This window comes from Zonotrichia leucophrys, chromosome 6 (assembly GCF_028769735.1).
Source record: "Zonotrichia leucophrys gambelii isolate GWCS_2022_RI chromosome 6, RI_Zleu_2.0, whole genome shotgun sequence".
Classification (NCBI taxonomy): Eukaryota; Metazoa; Chordata; class Aves; order Passeriformes; family Passerellidae; genus Zonotrichia; species Zonotrichia leucophrys.
The window spans coordinates 18,282,112-18,302,332 of NC_088176.1; the positions used below are offsets into that span (position 1 = coordinate 18,282,112).

Sequence of the window (20,221 nt, forward strand, 5' to 3'; positions counted from 1 at the left end):
CCAGTCAAAGCATTTTATGAAGTTCAGTACAATTGTTAAATATCCCACATTGGTTTTCAACCCAGCAGTGTTAGTTACTTTCTGGCTGTGGTTCTGGTTGGGGTTCAGGACACTGTGCCATAGAGGACTCAGCTTCTTGTGCAATCTGAAAAGTCTATGAAGAACTCAAATGAGTTCTGGCATCAGAATATTCCAATGTTCCATGTTGAATTTTTGGTACTTGCCTGTCTTCCATTGCTGGCTGCAGTGCACCATTGTCCTTTGGAATAATGTGCCAAATTATTAATCCTTCACACATCAGTGGCTCTTATTGCACCATACACTTGTTTTCTCTTGATAAACACTAGTTGAGGACTAAATCTGAAGTATTTTATACTAGGAAGAGTATTACATCATTTTACAGAAGCAGACACAGACAAGTGACACAGACAACATTACTTTATTTGTTTTTATAAGATTCCCTGTAGTGTGCTATTTATATCACAGAATAAGTTGTTCTCTTGCTCTGAAAACCTTACTGTCTTCTTATAATGTGTCACAGGAGGCAAGATTATGAAAAACTTTTTTTTTTAAAAAAAGGCAGTGTAAGGTCTTAAAATTCTAGGAACTTATGATTTGCCCAACTCCTGCTTATTTTTCCATCATTGCTTTTGTGACTGAATAGCAGACCTTTAAAGAGTATATTCAAAACTGTCACTGTATACAATGAACACAAAACTGCTCAGTGCTTCTTACACATTAACAGTATCTGTTATTTACAGATGGATAAGAGGTATATAAGCTATTTCTGTTCTGTTGCCTTCTGCTGGGACCAAAGAAACCTAGCCTCCCTTGGCTGCATAAAGCCTCAAAGTGACAAATAAAATGGCTCTTTCAATTATGCAGGCATAATTTCACCCAGCCTTGTGACTTTGCCTTCAGAGGGAAGAGGGAACAGTTGCTACAAAAGTTCTTAATAAACTAACAGGGTATTATCTTCTACTGCATTTGTGCACAGCAGCATAAGCCTTGGTGTATGCACAGAATGAAGAATTTGTACAGGCACCTTTCCTGTCACATGCTCAGTCTTTTGGTGCCTGGATATATTTATTTTTCTGTCTTTTCTTTAAAGTTTATTTAGTTACTTACGAAATTTTAGAGGTTGAAAAACATGTATCTCAGGATAGTAAGTAGATGGATAGACTGCAGCTGGCTGGGAGTTCTGAGGATCTGCATTTTTGCAGTTAGATGTATGGGTGCAGTTTGGTGCCTTTTAGTGTTTAAATCCTGTAGTTTATCCAGTCCAAAGTCAGTTAGCAATAAACAGCAGTTGACTCCAAACTTGACACTTTGCTTAATCACGAGAGGAAGATAACATCCGTTTGTGTTTGTCTGTGTTATTGTAAAGTTGGATCCGCTTGCTTTATGTATCTACTTGTGTTCATGGAAACAAATGGCCACGTGAATTACAGTTAAACAGCGTCAGATCTCGCTCATATTTCTACCCTTTGTAGGAAGAACTCTAATCTGGTGCACAATGCCAGTGCACAGCTCTAGTGGCAGGTCTCTGCTGTACTATAAGCACTTTACCAAAAGTTTTCACTTAGAACTAGTGACAAAGACAGGCTCGTGGAAGTGCAAATGCTAAGGTAATTGTGTTTCCATTTAAGACACTGGTTGCTTGAAAAGTTATATACTTAAGACCATGTATCAGGTAATTTTCTGTGTTTGTGTTTAGCAGAGTATTCTTACAATAGCTTTACAGACACTTTAGCTGGCTAAATGCTGGAATTCTAACAAGCGCGAAAAAAGGCAGAATTACTCGATTACTTAAATTGATTCTAAATGCAAAACAATGATAAAGTTGAAACAGTATTTAAGCCCTGAAGTAATACAGCACAGTTTTGCTATAACTCACACTGATTAGAAGGAGCTGCTGTATTTTGTGCTACTCAGCATCCCATAGTGGTTTTGGCTACAGCAGCAAATTTCAAGATGCAGCTAATATAAGAGTCCTCTTGTTCTGTGTTTAAGTAGACTGAACGTCCAGTCTAGAAATCACATTGCATGCAAACTCATCAAGAGAAACAACTTCTCAGCATAGCATAGCAAGTAATAAAGAAAATAAAAGAAAGCTGGAATCCATTTGAAAAAAGCAAAAATCTCTTGCCACATAGTTGAGGAAGATACAAAAGGTAATTACACACCAAGTCTCTTACTAAGATATACAGGTTCTGGCCAGAATTACAGGGGTAACTGCATCAAAAAAGGTTCTGCCATAAGAGTCTGCACACAAGAATTCAAGGCCAAACTTCAAGTTTTACCACTGAAATCTGTGCACCCAGCTCATGGCAAGGGCTAACTTTTATTTCTGCCAGCTGGGGATAGGATAGCTTTTGCTGCCTTATAACATAGGGGTTAGCTCTTGTCCTCAGATACTCTGCTCAGCATCCATATTCCTGTCAGTTCACAGCATGGGAAGAAGACTTTTCCTCACCTGTCTTTATACCAATTTGTCTGATCAGAGATCTGCCAGCTAAGGCATTTCTAGCTGCCTGCATAGCTTTACACTGGATATCTTCAGCTCCATGTAAACCTATTGACTGCAACAAGTAATCACTGCTTATCAAAGCACATTTCACATAGGAAATTACCTCAGCTGACCACCCAGTCCAGTCTTCTGCTAAGGTTAGTTTGGCAAATCAGGACTGAATATTCTTCAATATTACATTAGCATTGAACTGGTTGGTCTCCTTTTTGCACTTGCTACCTGTTTTGGTTTTTTTAAATCTGTACCTCAGTATGGCCTTCTTGGGCATGCTTTGGTTTCTCAGTAGTCACTGAGCAATTTCTCTGGCTCCAGAGGCTAAAAGCAGCTTACAGTTTGTAGGTCTTATGAACAAAGTCTACAAATAACACAGTTGTGAAAAAAATATGAGCTTCATTTTACTACAGCAATTGACAGTACCACCTGCGTGGCTTGGCTTCAGCCTGACCTGGATTCCACCTGTGTATTTTCATTGATCTTCTCTTTATTTGTTGGAATTTCAGCTTCACCTGTGCTGCTGATGCTAGTGAGTGGGACTGATATCTGACATCAGGTCTTATTTTTTAAGAAAACTCAAATTCTCCATGCATATGTTTATTTCTTTGGAAGTGTAGCCACTCTGGAAACACATGATTTCCACAAACAGGTTTTCATGCTCATTCTGACCACCTGAATTAGATACTTTGCAATCAAAGTACCAAGAAGATGCTGAAGCAGAACACCATGTTGCTACCAAGTCCTAGAACAACTCCTGTAATCTGGCCATCTTGTACCATCATGGCATGAAGCTGTAGCATTGCAGAGCTTGGTGATTGACAGCAGCAGGAACTTGATTCCATGTAGATCTACAACTGTTTTTCATGTGCTTAAAAACAGTTCTCAGTATCATCTCAATGCATTTTGAGTTTAATCCATTGGATAAATTTTCATTTGCTGCCATCCTTCATAAGTGACTGTCTTCTTTACATACCAGGGTCATTGTTCCTTGTCCCTACTTGCAGAGGCAATAACTACTCTCAAGCTTATGGCAGAGAGTGAAGTTTCAGAGAAACAGGCAGTGTTTTATGTGAAGATATGAAAGATTACTGTTACTTAATGGGCTGTGAGAGGTGGTAAAAAAAAATGGTATTTACATATCTCTGGTGTGTCAGCTGTGCATAAAAATCTTACTAATACTGGAAAAGTGAGAGAGTCTTTTCCAACACAACTTTTGGCAGCCTGCAGTGATGAAACTGGAAATCTGGCTTTCCACTGCAGCCATGGTAGTGATATGAGTTTTGCTGATGAACCCATGTCAGCCTCTGTGCAGTCACAGCTTAGTCACTGATCTTAGAGCAGCTGCTTTAGAGCAGCCCAGTCTCCTCAGTGTCTGTACCACCTCAGTGACGTGAAAAGCTTGTGCACCACAGCAGCAACTGTGAACATTTACATTACGTTACTTGCTCTTCCAGAAATCAGGTAGTGATTGCTTCCTGTTCACATCCCAGCTGTGGCATCACCTGTTGCTTTATATGCCCACAGGTAATAGTTGGTATGTGGTGTCAGTGCACCCTTCTGAAAAGTTTTCTGCTCCTTAGATAGAATTGTGCCTGCAGTTCAAAATCAGTGACCCCTTGGAAATTTCAGTCTGCATGGTGGATAAAGGCAAATGATCATATTCTTCCATTGAGGCAGTTACTGAATTATGCTGGCAGCTTAGAATCAGTGACTTCACTTCTTTTTTGAAGTTGCTGTTTAGGAAACCATAGATAACGGGGTTGACACAGGTAGAAGCCATAGCTACCAGGTGGCACAATGAGAAGATCAGGTTGTGGTGGCAAGGTGAAATGATTTTGTAATTCCAGTCCACGATGGTGTTGAAAACATGCAGTGGTAGCCAGCAAACAGCAAAAGCAGCAACCATGGATGCTAGCAAGATGTTTATCCTTCTCAGCTGGACCGCTCGGTTGCTGTACTCGCTCTTCTCAAACATGTCCTTCCTCTTCTGCAGGCGTAAGTAGATTCGCAGGTAGCAGAGGATGATGAAGAACAGAGGGATGCAGTATTGTAAGAGCAGTAAAATGGTAGTGTAGATAAGTTTGTGCTGCTCAGAAGGCCATGAGTTGATACATATTGCCTTATCAGTGGAAAAATTCATGAAGTGTGAGAGCTGCTCATACAACTCGTTAGACAAGATGGACGTGGTCAAAAAGGGTAGGGACATGAGGCATGCTAAAGTCCAAATCACTCCAATTCCTAGGTAGGCTTGGGAGGTATTTGGCCTCCAGCCAGTTGGGTTTATGATGAGCTGGTGTCTTTCCAGAGCAATAAGGACAAGGGAAAGGATTGACACTGTCACAGTTGTGCACTGAGTGAAAGAGGTCATTTTGCACATGACTTCTCCAAATATCCAGTAGTCCATCATGGTGTAAACAACGGTGAAAGGCAGACAGACAAGACACATAAACAAGTCTGAAATTATTAAGTTGAAAATTAGAATATTGGTGACATTTGCCTTTTCCTTCTGCCTGGCAATGACAGCAATCAGGCAGATGTTTCCCACAATGCCCAGAACAGTCTCCAAGCTGTAGGAGGTGGCCAGAAAGACAGTAAGGTCAGTGATGTTCATGCACTGATTAGAAATGTTCATAGGAAAGCTTCGGCTTGAGCTCCAGTTCTTGCTGATCAGGAAATGAAAAACATCATTTACAGCCCTTGTCTTATTCATCTTGAATCCCAAAATATTTATGCAAAAGGGTGGTAGTCAAACACAGTCTGAGTCTTCTGGAGCCAGCCTAAAAGTGTTATATCTGTTCTGTCTGGCTGTGGAAGGAAAGGAAAGGAATATATCTGCAAAGGAAAGGAAAAGGAAAAATATGTTTAGTTATGCTGCAAGAAGTTAGTCAAAAGGGTAAGGAGGGAGACAGGGAAGCAAATGCCAGGGATTTTGTGTATTTTCTGCAGCTCCTTCTTACACAGTTTATTAGATCATAAAATGGAGCCCTTTGCTACACTGTGGCATGAAAGTCTGTACAACTCTATTGAATTATGACCATGTTTATTCATTGTGAAGTTGTACCATGGATTTAAGAACATCTTAACTTCATTATTTCACTCAGTGCAGTATCTTGAACATCACTAATGCAGTAGAGTGGTGATACAACAAAACCCGATCAAAACCCACCCAGGGTAAAATTGCATGCGATTCTGGATCTGCAAGGCTCTGATCCAAAACTGGGCAGAGGACATTGTGAGGCTGCATTTACCTTCAGCTGTGCTAAACATCAATGTGCAGGGCATATTAGGTGCACAAAGCCAACATTAAAATATCTTCTGTGAAATGCATTTGTAATTGCAGCCAGAACTCACATTTGTGTAAGATAATCACCATGCAAAAACTCAGGCTCATTGTCTGGAGGGATATCATGGGAAAATTTTTAAAAAGTCTAAAATAATTCAAAATAATTTCAACATTTTCCAGCTTCTACACAGCTGTGATAGGTCATGGGAACCGCAAGCCAAATTTCTTCCTTCCTCATTCCGGATGAACTCCAGTGCCCACGAAGCGTTGATATCTTCCCGAATGTGACCATGACAGGGTTTATCAGAAATACAGTCCAGCTCCCTGATTTAGCCTTTAAGAGTGAGTGATTTTGATAGTGTCTTTTAATTCCTTCTGGGAAGATTTTTATTGATTCTCCCTCAGCATAATTTTACTTTTTTTTTTTTTTTTTTTTTTTTACAAATTTGTTGTAAAAGCATGTTCTATCTGCTAGAGAGTGTTCCTGTACAAAGATAGGTCTGCTTCAAACTCACTGCTGCAAGCCACGAGCTGGGACTTTCAGTGGGATTCAGGGAGCCGAACCCATGGAGTTAATTTGCGCTGCATACTTTTTGCAAATCTCAGTCACAGGACTGCCTCGACTCTCCCAGATGACTCCTGTGAGCCATAGCAAAGGCTACTTTATAATCCTGACCCTCATGTCCAAATCCTCTGTGTCCAGGAATCAAAGAAAAAAAATCTGACTCTGCTGGGAGTTGTCATCAGGGCAGAGGCAGTTCTGTGCTGTTCAAGGGTTTGTAGTATGAAAAGTAAATAAATATTTGGGGAATGACACTATTTAACCACTGCATGACACTTTCCTCAATGATTAAATATCACTCAAACAAGTTTGTGGGGTGGCAAAAAATGTTTGAGATTCAGAAAAAACAACTAATTATGGTATGAATACATAAGTAACATGGTATGGTGAGCTTATCACTTCAATGGAGTAGCATTTATTGCTGAACAACTGCATGCCTAAAGATAACCAGTACTGTACAAAAAGCCCCCACTATCCTATATCTTTTTCTTTGCCTTGTCTTTCCCATTATGAATTTTATTGTTTTCTAGAGATGTTGACTCTCAGGAACTAAAGAAAGCAATAGGGTGCAGTAAATAAAAGGATGCTTGAATTAACTAGTACAGTAAATTATTTTGTTACTTTGCTAGACCTGTTGATTTATCTAACTCTCTCTCTCTTTATCTTTCTGTCATCTATCTGTATCCATCTGAGGCAATCAAGATAGTCACACAAGCAAAATACAGCAGCTCTTTCTTTCTCATAGTCTTTCATTCCCTCAGTAGTTTGAATCTTAATTAAGAGGGGCAAAGAAAATTTTCCAAATTGAGGATATAGGCATAACTCCTTCTGTCCTCTCATTTTTGTGTTGTTGCCCAATCCATGTGGACAGATCAATACACTTTCTGGAAGAAAAAGAGGCAGCAGTGGTGATGTATGGATGGGGAGGGTATGGTGGTCTGTTTCAGTGAAAAAAATGGGTATAGAATGAAAAACCTTCAACCAGCCCCATCGTTTTTAATGATTGCTGGCCAGTGGGGATGCTGCAAGCAAAACAGAGCTAAGGGCTGGGCAGCCTGCTATATTATTTTGTACCAGTCAGAAGAGATAAGTCCTGGCATTTGGACAGGACAAACAGATTTAGCTGTAAACAAAACACGTGAGCTTTTTACTACGGTCCCAGCTTCATGTCCCTAGCTACAGTATCCTCAACAACAAACACATGGTTCTCTTTTGTTCCTTGAAAAATATGAAAATATGCGCAGTTATTACAAACATCTGTGTCTACAGAGTAGGCCTTCTCAAGGGTCTCAGACACTTTTGGACATGCTGAAGCAACAGTGAGGACTAATAATGCTGAAGAAAAAAAGAGAAAGTGATGGAGCCACCTGTAAAGCAGAAGTCAGATCCCATAGGTTTAGGGAGCACATTTCCAAGAGAAATAGCAAAGACTGAGCGTGGCTGTGTGTTGGTCACTGATGGGAAGTGTGGTGGAGATGAAGAGCATCTCTGAAGGATGAAGAGCATCTCTGCAATGTGTGTTGTTGCGTTAGGAGCTCCCTCTCTTTTATCACCTTGCATTCTGTGGTATCCCACAGCAGATGAATGGCAGGCACTTCCTGGGCATTCAGTCTTATGGCACTGCCCAGAAGTAAATAAGGAATTACCACCTTCCTATCACAGATAAAGGGACTGTGAGAGGGAGTTGGGACATGAGTTGTTCAGTGTCTCAAGGGAACCTGTGATGCATCATGAGGTGCTTTAAACCACCTGCCAACCTGATGCCTTGGGAACAGTCAATGCATAAATCACCTATGTCTGTAGTGCTCCTTGTTCCAGCAACCATAATGTAAAAAGCAGTTCCAGGAAAACAAAAATAACTATTACAGTAACCTTGCACTTATGCATCCTAGTATGGTATCCTTGGGTGGCAGATCTGCAAGGGCAGGTACTCCCAAGTGATGTGTTTGGTTGCCATTCAGTTCATTCTAAACAAAGAGCCAGTAAAAAGCAATGTGTGTATATTCTGTTTAGATATTTGAATTAAAGCTGAGCTAATATACTGAATCACCAGTGCAGTGGGAACAGAGGTGTTAGTTAGTCCCCTCATTGTATTGAAGGTTTGCTGATACCCCAGAAACCATGAGATTATGGTCTAAGGAAAAACAGCTTTTTTCCTCAGAAAATGAAGCAGTATTTACTTGGCTTGTAGGACTAAAGTATATCTCTTAAATCTGTTTGTTGAGGGAGAGAGATTTTTGCTTGCTTTTTGCTCATTCGTCTTTAAAGAAGGAAGAGGAATCCTGTTCAGACTCTTAATGAATATTGGGAAAGAGTTCAGTAACAAAAACTAAGATGTTCATTAGAGTTTACTCTCTAGTTAATGCAGTATGAGACAGCTTCTCTAAAAAGCAAGTGTCACAAAAGTCTGCAGCAAATTAACAGGATACAGAAGGAAGAAGACAATGAGCTTTCAGAATTAATCTTAGTGTGAGTTCAGTTCCCCACATACATCTTTTGTAGACATTTATCACTCTTCCATTTGTGCTGGAAGCAAGGAAGAAGAGCAGGCAGTTTGAAGGGTTTGTCTTGGTGAACAGCACAGCCTTCTAAAGTAACAAATGTCACACAGCTTGTCTCAAAAAAAAAAAGAAACCAAATTATCACTTGTCAGCTCAAAAGTATTGCCCCAGGGCATTATCCTGTATTTCCCTGAAAAATTTCTCAAAGGAAAGGGAATTCTGCAGAAATGAGTCAGGGAAGAAAATAAAACCCTCAGTGGGTTTCAAGGAGACTGCTAGACCATTATGGCTTCAAGTAGTTAATACATGACTGCTCCTTTGAGAGACCTCTGGACTCGAAGACATCCTGTGAAAACCCCTATAAAAACTTTTTTCCTGGAGGCAGGATAAAGCAGGGGGCTGCTACAGATGCTGGGCTCTATGTACCCACTGGAAAAGGGTGGGTCATTTTTGCAAAGCTGATCATGATCATCCACTGCCTGCAATCAAATAACAGTCTCCATAGCTGGGATGGACAGTGGAAGCCAATTTCCACATCAGACATTAGTCAAAGAAAAAAACATGTTTGCAGTGTCTGGCTTCACTATCTGACACTTAGAAGCACTTGCTTATCTACCCTAGAGCCTAACTAATTGCTCAGACAACTGGCTTTCAGTCCATAAGACATTCTGAGAGAAGCAATTCCTAAAGACATGTGGTGATTGTATCACTTACTTAAAGAGTTACAGCAATTACTGGGCGTAAAGCCAGCTGTTGTCTGCTAAGAAAAAATAAAAAAGGAGCAATGGAAAGGTTCAACACAATGTCAGAATTTAAATTACAGATATTGAGGTAGGGGGGACTGACTGACATTGGTATCCCCTTTTGGCTGCCAATGACGTTATCTCAGTAAAGCACTTTTGGCCTGTTTAGCCTTACATACTAAAGAAAAGTTAAAAACCACTTGGCTAATATTACAGCTCCCCAGGAAAGCAACATCTAACTAGAAGAGGAAACATCACTGAGTTTGCACAGACATCCCACAACAGTGTTAAATCCATAATGGATCCAGTACAGTGAAAGTTACTCTTTAACTTTCTTTACCTCTTTTTAGCTTTGTATTGCAAAAATATTGGGACAAACTGTCTTAGGTGATTGAAAAAGCTATATAGGACAAACATTTCTAGAACCTGCATAATTAAGGTGTATAAAAACCTGTGTATATTAACATATTACAAGTCTAGAACATAAGGGGTGGCATAAATACCAAGGAAAGGGAATTCTTTTTCCTCCTCTCACATCTGCATGTTTTCTGAGGGAAACCTTTTTGAGCTTATGAAATTCTGTTATGAGTTAATCTTCTCTGATCCTGTAGAAAGCAAGGAAGTTTTTTACAAAAGCATTTACTCCAACTTTTTATTTTCTGGTTAAATTCATAGAAACCTTACCAAAGACATGGAGCCAGCTCACAAAGGTAAAATATGAACAGCAAATCAGCAGACTGCAGAATGATAGTTAGTCCTTGATTTCTTAAGAGTAATGGCCTTTGTGACATGTTTGCTACCCAAGAGAAGAAAAAAAACAGTTTACAAAGATGATCTTTACCAAAGGAAGTGGTGAATCTATGAAACATTGCAATGGGCACCTTAGCAGACAGTCAGTCAGGATATCTGGAGAGTGATGTGTTGTGTCCTGTCTGAAGCTGCCTTGGTTGCGTGAGGACCAAGAAATGTCAGGGACCAGGAGATAAGTGTTTTGCAGCAACCAGAGGCACCAGGAAGGTTCTTTGTGTCACACCACAGGGAGGACACTGAACTGCAAAGGCCCCCAAGAAGCTGCCATCTCCCTCTTGCATCCCAAAAGGTTGCAAAGCTTTACTCAGTAGATACGAGAGCTGGGCCTTTCATGACAAGTCAGTCTTCATTAATCAAACATAGTCATCTGCTTTTTAAACAATAACAGGTGATAACTTTAATAAAGAGATGTGAGCTCTTGACAATCTCAAATAGATAATTTAGAAAATTCTTACCAGTTACTGATGGAGAGAATCTCTGCTGTTGGTGCACATTTCTGTTCTAGAAGCAAGCAGAAATGTTGTAGGAGTGAAGCAAGACCTTTTGTGAGCAATCCTCCTCCTTGGAATCCAGGAGAGAAGCTCTGCTGGTTGTTTCTGTAGGTAATTTGGATGGCATCTCTCTCCCTCTGCCGCTCTCTATCCCGCCCTCTGTCCTTCCCTCCCTTCAACTTAGCCAATGAATTCTGCCCTATGATTATGGTCTGACTTTGAAGTTCTGGCTCCCTCTGCTGTTGTATAAATATACAAATTCTAGGGATACTTGGGAGGAATAACAACTTCAGGAAAGAGCTGTGAAGTATCTGAAGCACAGCATGCCCCCGTGCTGCACGAGTGTGATCTCAAGTGAAGACAAAGAGACGAAATACAGACATAGAGCCTAATCCTGTTCTCCTTGCTGAGGCAAGATTTCTGTAGGGCTCCGAAGAGAATTTGCCTCAGCTTAGGAAGCCAGTACCAGATTTCTCAGATTTTCCATTCCATCACAGACAGATGTTGAAATTTTCTTTTGGAAGGGTGCACACTAAAGTCCTTAGATTGTGACTGGGGAAGAGACACATTGTTATTCAGGAAAAGAACTCGGAAATGAAAGAGCACTGAGAAAGGTGGAAATAAAGGTGGGAAAGGGGTTTGCAGAAGTGCCAGATTTCTGTGATTTTTTTTTTCCCCAGGTCTTTCTCATCAAAAATCAAGGTAGAAATCAGAGTTGCCAATTTTTTTCATGCACTGGGAAAAAGCACAAACAGAATATTTCCAACAGCTGTACCAGAATAACCTAATTTTAGTCTTTTATATAAAAATTGGTTTTAAGCTATGGTCAGCTACATAATTAGTCCAGTGGCTAATGCTGTTCTGGAACCTTTCTTAAGTTGTGATAAGCAGTGGTAGCAAAAAGGTATTTTTATTTGCAGGCCTGCAGTATGTTAACAGAAATAAAATGTTTAAATATGAAAATAAGTGCAAGCTCATGTGAGCTAAACTAAAAGTGAAAACATTTTTTCGTTTATATTGTACATTTTCTTTCATTTTTTCTGGTAACAGCTATTACAGATGTGATCTACAAGAGCTTAGCAGACAGCTTTCATCATTAGAGAAATAAGCAAAGCAGAAGTAGGGACATAGGGTATTTTGGCATTTCTCATGTCTTATGGTGCAGAGAAACATAGAACTGGAATGTATATAATGAATGGTGTAAGCTGGACAGTTGTGCACAGTTAATGATTTTTAAATCAGGGGTTGCTTGAGCTGCTTCTTATTTTGTGTTGCTTATTTTTTTCCAGCCTTCTTTTCAGAGGCTTTATTTACCAATGAGTTTGAATCAGCACCCATATCCCAACATTTCCCCTGCACCCAGGCACCTCTGAAGGAGACAGGCTTTCCAATCTGGCAATGGAAAAGGACATGCAGGCTGTGCTTGGCATGAGAAAGCACCAGCCCACACAAATCTTGAGCTTCTGGCCAGCTTTGCAGGAAGTAGAAGATTCTTCCTATCTTACTGGAGACAGAGAAGCTGAAATTATTTATTTGGCTGGCTTGTACCCTTCTGTTTTTTCCTTAATTTATTTATCGTATGTTTATTTGTACTGCTGTTCAAAGCATTAAAGAAAGGGGAGGAAAACCATTAGAAAACAGACAGGCCTTTTCCTGAGGGATATTTGGATTTGTGAAGATGTTCTGTTCCCCTCAGCTGCAGCATTCCTTTGCCAGCCTTGCCTCCACACCTTCCAAACATTTAAAGATATATTGGGCCACTTTTGTTCTCTCAATTCAAATGTTTGGGCAGAGCTTGCAAGCTAGCAAATAAACATCTGCTCTCTTCTTCAAATCAGTAGAGAACAGCTGTATCACAGCTTCTGAAACACTGCTCAGGGCTCTGCTGCCCAGGGATCAGGAAATGACAGCTACCAGTATCTTGCTATGTCATCTGGGACTTGATTTTATGATGAAATTCTTTAGCCAGGTCCTGGCCATTTTGGTGAGGTGAATGGTGCTGCATTAGAGCCCTGTTACACACATGTTCTTTGCACATCATATCCAACTGCAGGATGAAAATGCTCACTATTAGTAAGCTGATGTGGGAGCAGCACTTGGGTCATTCCAGCCCTGCTGACGTTCATGGATCTGGGACTTACATGCACCAGCAGGCACTGAGTGTAAGCCCAGAGGTGCAGTGGGGCTGGAGCTGCCAAGCAGCAGCTGCCCAGACTGCAGCACAGAGGGGACAATGCTGCAGCCACCCTGGCGTGAGCACAGCAGCAGCAAGACAAAGATGCCAATGCAAATTCCCTCAGGTGGTCTGGGTTCAGCACCTCACTAAAAGGGGTTCTGGTGCCTGAGCTGGTTTGTATCTGGCCATGGTTCACTTCCCAGTGGGAACTACTGACCAATAGTCTGTAGAGAGTCTCTGTGAGGATCCCAGCCCATTAAGTCTTGAGAAATTACCAAGAATATTTGTGTGGGTGTGCATAATAATGGAAATTCCACATTGGGAAGCAGTGTGGAAGTACTGTAGTCCCAACTTTTGCTAGTAAAGTTCTGTCAGTGGGCCAGTCCCATTTGTTGTTGATAGGGGATAGGGTAAAGAAACTGTAGCTGGCATGGCATGGGGCTGTCCCAGCTCCCAGAGAGCAATAAGAAGCCTTGTTCCCATTCCCCACCCACAGCCCATGCTCCTGTTATGAGAAGGCACAGGAGAACTGTGCTGCTTGCTCTGCAGCTGGTTACAAAACAGCTGGGCTCCACGGAGACAAAGCCTTTCAAGGGGGTACAGGTGCATGAAGAAATAATCCTCTCTGCTCTGGCCAAATAACTCCTTCCTGCAAGGGGTTATGGTGGCAGCAAGGCCTCTACCAACCAACACTCGCTGCAATTGAGCATTTCCCTGCAGTGACAGGGATTACAGCTGCACTCTGGATGCTTTGGGGGTCTCCTCCAGCATTCCTGTGTCAGATCTCCAGCCATATCAGCCTTCCTTGATGGAGCCCTGATACTCTGTCTCCTTCTTTCCTCTGAGCATGAAATTTCAGAGGCCAATTCTGCTACAGTACATTTAGCAAATCTAATTGTGTTCCAGCATCTGGAGTCCTGCTCTCTCTGGCACTGCTGAACAGTGAGCAAACAATATCCATAAAGAATAGTACTAGGCACTTAATGACAAAAGCATGTGGGGAAAATGTACCATGGAACAATACATAGTCCAGGTGTGTGCTAAGTTTATCAGGGGTACATGGCATCCTTGTAGATATTTCACAGAAGTTTGGTTTGGCTTCATTTTGTGAGAATCTCCACCTCTTTCTGAAGCAGAATTGCTATTTCCACCATTATCAGCCACCCTCAATTTGTTCATAACCCTCATTCCATGGGGGGAGCTATGAAACTGATGTATCTGTACAGGAATTTTTCTGAACTGCTTAAATGATGTTCAGAAAAGTAGGCCTGTTACTCAGGGGTCCCTAGGCAGGCCCTTATAGATCAATCTAGCATTTAGGAAGAGGAAAGCATAACCACTTGTATATATCTGTATCTAAATCTACCTCCATAGATATAAATACACAAGTATATATATATATATTTTTATATAACTGGATTAAATCCTCTGATTCATCCTCCTCAAGCAGAGAAGGGAGGGCCCCTCTGATGTCTGCTCCTCCCAGACTGGTCATAGCCAGCTGCAGGGATGTCCATGGCATTGGTACCAAGAAGGCACAGAGGGATATCATCCAAGGGAGCTGCTTCTTGTTCTAACTTGCTCTTGTTCCTGAGTCCCCCAATATTCTAAAAATAAAATGTATTTCTCATTTTATCTGCTTTCTGGAATCACCTTATTGACTGCCATAGATGGGATTTTTCTGATAATTAGTAAGCTGTTTTCCTTATTATGTGCAGGTTTTCTACTTGTGTGTTCTCAGCACCACACTTTAATTAATGATTGTGGTTTTCCACAGCAGATATGGAAAGAAGCTGTTGTTTGAATCAGATGAAATATTTAATTGTACTAAACTTCAGGAAGGTAGAGGAAAGGCAGATGAGGAAAAGCACTATAATGTCAGTGTTAAATAAACTGAACACACAAATTATTTGTCTGGGCCTTTTAAGGTGTACAGCACTCTTTTTGTAATTGCTCTTAATATTGTATAAATAGATTTTATAGGATATTTCTCATATTAACTACTTTTATGGACTTTGCACCAGGCACAGTGTAATGCCTGAAGTCTACAGGCTAAACATGATTTATAGTCTAGGTTTCCTATAAAAACAGCTTTCATGGGGTTGTTTGTCAGTGGACTTTGATCCAAAGAAGATTATTGCAGGAAATTCTACCCTGGTATGGAAGGCTACAGAGCTATTTATATGGCACATCTTTGCAGTATGTTGGACTCTCAGGCATGGGATTGCCATTTTTGTAATGTATCAGTCATCTCCTGGAGAATATGTTCCTTGTGCATTTGCATTTATTGACCTGCACAAGGCACCAAGGTGAGGGGAGGCTTTCAAGGGACTGTTTTCCTGCTTTGTTTCATCCCATTTTCCAGCACACATGTCATTGGGGGAATGTCAATAAGTGTAATTGCATAATGAGTCTGTGTGTCTGGCAACAACTTATATAATACCTGTTACTTTAAAAGCTAGATGATTTCCAAATCAGTAATTAGATTTACAAATATTTATAGACACCACAAATTCTTCTGTTTTCAAGGAGACAAATCAGCGACTACAGTGATTTGATGTATTTGAAAATGTATTTACCTCTGGATCCCAACAGGAAAAAAAGCCTGTGATAAAGTTTGGTTACAAATGTGTGTAAGACAAACCACCTAGCATCAGAAATGAGATAGATAAGGTACAATTAGAGCTGTGAAAGGCACGAGGAAAACTCATTTCTCTTGAAGCCATGCTGCTTGCTGCTTTCCTCTAAAGGAGAGATTCAGCTTCTGGGGTAGGTGTGAAAGAGGAGGAATTCATCCTGTGTTCTTATCCAACTCCATTGTAGACTCTGCAACTTATCTCAGGATTAGTCTTCTTCACCACTCGGATGGAACAGCTCTTCTTGTGGAACAGGCCAACACAGTTCACCCTATCGTACTTCTTGGGGAGTACAACCCTGTCATTGAGAAAGGCAAAGAGAAAATCAGCAACTGAGGCAGAGTTTGAGAAGGATACTCACTGAGCTACAGCCCTCCTGGAGCAGCCATGGATTGACTTGGCCTGTGGACATACATAACAAGTGCTATGCTAACAGAAGGAATACAGAGCCCAAATTGTGGCTTTTAACAGATGAAGTGATTTCCCAATGTTTGTTCTTTAAATGCAGTTCTCATTGGTCATTCTGTTAGGGATTAGTATAAATTCCCACACAAAGGCAAAATACGGATTAATTCTGTCTTCCCCATTCAAACTAAAACTTTCTTGGTAATAAAAACAATTTACAGAGTGCTGAATCATCTCAGCATGAATGACTCCCAGCTGGGCCTCTTCTTAGCACAGGCCAGCTCCTTCCCTCTTATGGCGAATAAATCTGGGAATATTTCCCTCCAAAAGTTCCTTGGATTGTAGTCTTCCTCAATTTTGTGGGACTCTATCTCCCCAGAACACTAGAAAAATGCTTGTTTTAAGGGAAGGGAGAAAATCAATTAACATCACTATTCAGGAAGACACAATTCTCCTTGATGAGTCACTGCCATCCATAGACACACAAGAGCACACAAGAAAGCAAATTATCAGCATGTATGTCCAGTTTTGATAAGGAGGAAATGTAGGCTCTGGACAGCAACAATGTTAGAATATCTGAATAGATGTTTGCAGGCAGGCCAGTGGTGCAGAGCTACAGAAACCCACAAGTTCATGTGCTGTGGGGTGTTTAGGTATCTGGAGAAAAGCTGGTGAATAGAAGGAGCAAGGAAACAGAGGCTAAAAGGAACTACACACCCAGTTACTGTCTGAATCTAAAGAAGGACTAGGTGATGAGGAGGAGCTGTGTGCTGGGAACACCCTATGTTTCATTATGTTTCTTCCCCAAAAAGTCTTTGTGACTGACTGATTATTCTGCTGATCATGATTAGACCTAACAGGGAAACAGGAAAAGGAGTTTTGCTCTCATGAGTATGACATTTCAGTACATGCTTTCAATGAGGGATTTAAGTCTGAATATTTCAATCCATTTTTGAATAAACAAACAATAATTTGGGTAAACTTACAAGCTGCAGCAAGTCATTGAACTCATCTTACACCTGCACTGGAAACAATCTTCATTCTTCCACACCGCACCAAAAACATAGAGGTTTCTGTCTGAAAGGCACCCTGAATGTACACACCAGAAAATAACAGTCAGTAAATCAACAGATGTAGTCCACAGTCTTATGTTTGTGGAAATCAAAGCACTGATTTCTGTAGGATCACACCAGGGAAGAGCCTAACCCTGTGCTTTGCCCAAAAGTTACCCTGTGTATGCTCCTGTGGTGTGCACGAGTGTATGACACAGCATGATCAAATGCTGCAACCACATACCAGATGCATGTTATTCTGCTGTAGCAATGGATCTGAAAAACACCTTAGCTTATGGGTACTGGAGGATATTTCTGCCCTTTCTTACAGTCAACACACAGGTTTTGATTTTGTTTTCTCATTCCTTCCTCCTCCCCAATTCTTACTATATTTCAACTTGCACTGCTAAATGCAATTTAAACAACAGCTGTCTTTGCTTTGATTTTAGTGTCAAGTGCCCTCTCCAGATTAATCAAGTCACTTAAAAGTACATGAGTTTTTCCCACATAGGCAAGTACCTCAGTCGTACATTAGCCGAGAGTATAATTACTCAGTCTCTCAGTCCAGAGATAGCTCTGGGTGGGTTGATTCCTGAATAAGCAGCTGTTTGGATCATTCTTCAGCAAAGAGCATGTTATGCTATTCCAACTTTTCCAAGAAAAAAACCCTTTGAATCTCTGAATTAATGTTTCAAGGATGTCTAATATATTTGCCATTCTTACCATATTTTCTGGCTGGTCTAAGGTAACAGCGAGCAGGAACACACAGAGTTCTTGAGAAGAGAAGGATCAAGCAAAAAATAAGCAAGAATTTCTAGAAAGAAAACAAGAATTTTTTTTTTTATAATTAAGGGGTTTTTTTTCAAAGGTCTGTCTAGCACAGAGTTATGGAATAGTCCTACTATTCCAAATAAAATAAAATATAGAAATACTTCCAGTGTAAAAACATTACATACACACACACACAAAGCTGGTAACTTACCATACTTGCATGGGCTGCTCACATATAACAATGAGGAGTAGTGTCTATTTATACACAGTGAGGAAACAATGCTCAGTGCAAAGGGAGGCAAAGTAAGTGTGCTCCCAATGGACGCTCTAACCTGTTCCGATCATTGATCAGAAGGTGCCACCTCAAAAGGCCTTGCAAAGGCTCCTTTTGTGCACTGGCATACTTTGGCATCTTGAACTCCATTGTGCTGGTGTAAATCAGAAGAAACTCCAGCAGATACACTGGCTGCTCTGCATCAGCACTGGTGTCAGAAGAGAAATCTGACTACCAGAAAGCAGTGCCTCCAGAGCTGGCAGGCCATCAAGGACCAGTGGGGAAAGGACGCTATTGTTCAACTGACCTGCTGTGAGGAGGCACAGGACAGGTCATTCATACAGTGCAGCGATGTGGAAAGTCCACTGTTCTCAGCCTGATTGATTATATTTTCAATTATTTTATACAAGACACATTATGTCCATACTTAGCAGGAACTAGCTGTAGTTATGTATCTCTCAGCTGCTGAAGCAAAGCCAGGCCTGGGGGCTAGAGGCAGATCAACATGACCAGGTAGCGCCTTTTTGGCAGCAAAAATGAGATGAGATGGGTATTGTCTCAGTCCAGAAGCAATGCTAAGGACTGAGGAAGGCAAAGAAAGAACAAGTTCCAGTTTTATTTCACTCTATGCATGTCTTGCCTCGAACACAGCAGGAATCAGACACCAAAGGCAGCGTTGTTTCTGCAACAGTAAAATGAGGACATTTCCTTCAATACATATCTTACCAGAGGTGTCCAGGTCCTTGTGACATTAGACTGTTAAAACACACAGCATGTGAGGCTGCCTCTCAGAACCAGCCAGGAAAATTGGCGCATACCACTGTGGCTACATTAGGGCTGCAGGGATTCAGTGCTGTACTGAATTGGAGCATAGGCATAACAAGTTTCAAAAGTTGCCGGAGCATTCCCAGCCTAATGAGTTGCATTAATTCCATTAGTGTGGCTCTTTTAGTGCACCTGGCTTTAATTGGGCACTTGATTGGTATGCCTGAACTCGTTAGCTTCCACTGATTGACAAACAGCTAGAGGAAACAAAGCTGCACTGAAAGTGGTTTTGGGACAGAAGGGGAGAGGGCAGAACAAGTGTGGTCTCCTCAGGGATTTGGAGTCAAGTAACAGTTATGGAGGAGGTGGCCACTGTTTGTTGTGACAGAGGATCTGAATAATTCTTTATCTGTTTGCATGAACTTAGCAAGAGACTTCAGTGCTTCGGTTGCACTTTGCTTTCAGCTCTGCAGTACAGCTGTCAAGTTTTGTGTTAACCTTATGATGTTGGTAGATCATGCTCTCTGTGTGCAGTTCTGCAGCAGGAAACAGTTGTGTGTGTAATGAAGTGCTTTGAGGAAATACTCTTTCTCTGGTAGTCTTTAAATAAATGAATTTCTCTTTGACAGGAATTATCTACTCAAAGTAACTTGTTAGCAAAGGCAACAAGGTGAAAACATAACCAAGCTCTTATACTACTGTGAATTTGGTTTTATTTTAATTGAAACCAATTGATTGGGGTCTAGTGTAGCAAGAGGCCAGACCCACTTCTTTTCTGTCCCAGCTATAATTCTTGACAAATCTTGTGCTGTGTCTTGAAGAGAAATAAGTGTTACAGTGGATAATATCTCCAATGAGAATATAGTTGCAGGAAAATTTAATAAGCAATTCTGATTTCAAGAGCTTGATGGGTTCCAAATTATTCTCTTACTCAAAATTATTTTTAAATTAGTTGGTTATCCTTCTCTCCTTGGAGAGAAATAACTGTATTAATAACTTTCATATCATTTTTGCTTTCAGATAGGCAAATACATTTATATGTACAAAATATACACATAAAATAGGAAACTGAAGTGTGACCAAGGCTATTGCTTCCAGAGGTGCCTGTTAGCTACCTCCTGAAGCTGAAGTGTGTTGTATTCAAGTATTCTGTGTGCACTGTGCCCTAAAAAAAAAAAAAAAATAATCATCTTGGATGAATTGAGAATAAAAAACCCCAAATGCTTAT

General features: G+C 40.7%; 1 protein-coding gene across 1 annotated transcript; it reads right to left on the bottom strand.

Moving 5' to 3' along the window:
- Nucleotides 1–423: 423 nt before the first annotated feature.
- NPY4R2 (neuropeptide Y receptor Y4-2) lies at nucleotides 424–11,008 on the bottom strand. Its single transcript, XM_064716515.1, has 2 exons — nucleotides 10,879–11,008; nucleotides 424–5,356 (listed from the first exon to the last, which is right to left on the bottom strand). The coding sequence occupies exon 2, from the start codon at nucleotides 5,232–5,234 to the stop codon at nucleotides 4,101–4,103; it is 1,134 nt and encodes a 377-aa protein (XP_064572585.1). The 5' UTR covers nucleotides 5,235–5,356; nucleotides 10,879–11,008; the 3' UTR covers nucleotides 424–4,100.
- Between the last annotated feature and the right edge of the window lie 9,213 nt (nucleotides 11,009–20,221).

What these genes read in the sequence shown, in the direction of transcription:
- NPY4R2 (XM_064716515.1), bottom strand. Translation starts at nt 5,234, where the DNA reads ATGAATAAGACAAGGGCTGTAAATGATGTTTTTCATTTCCTGATCAGC.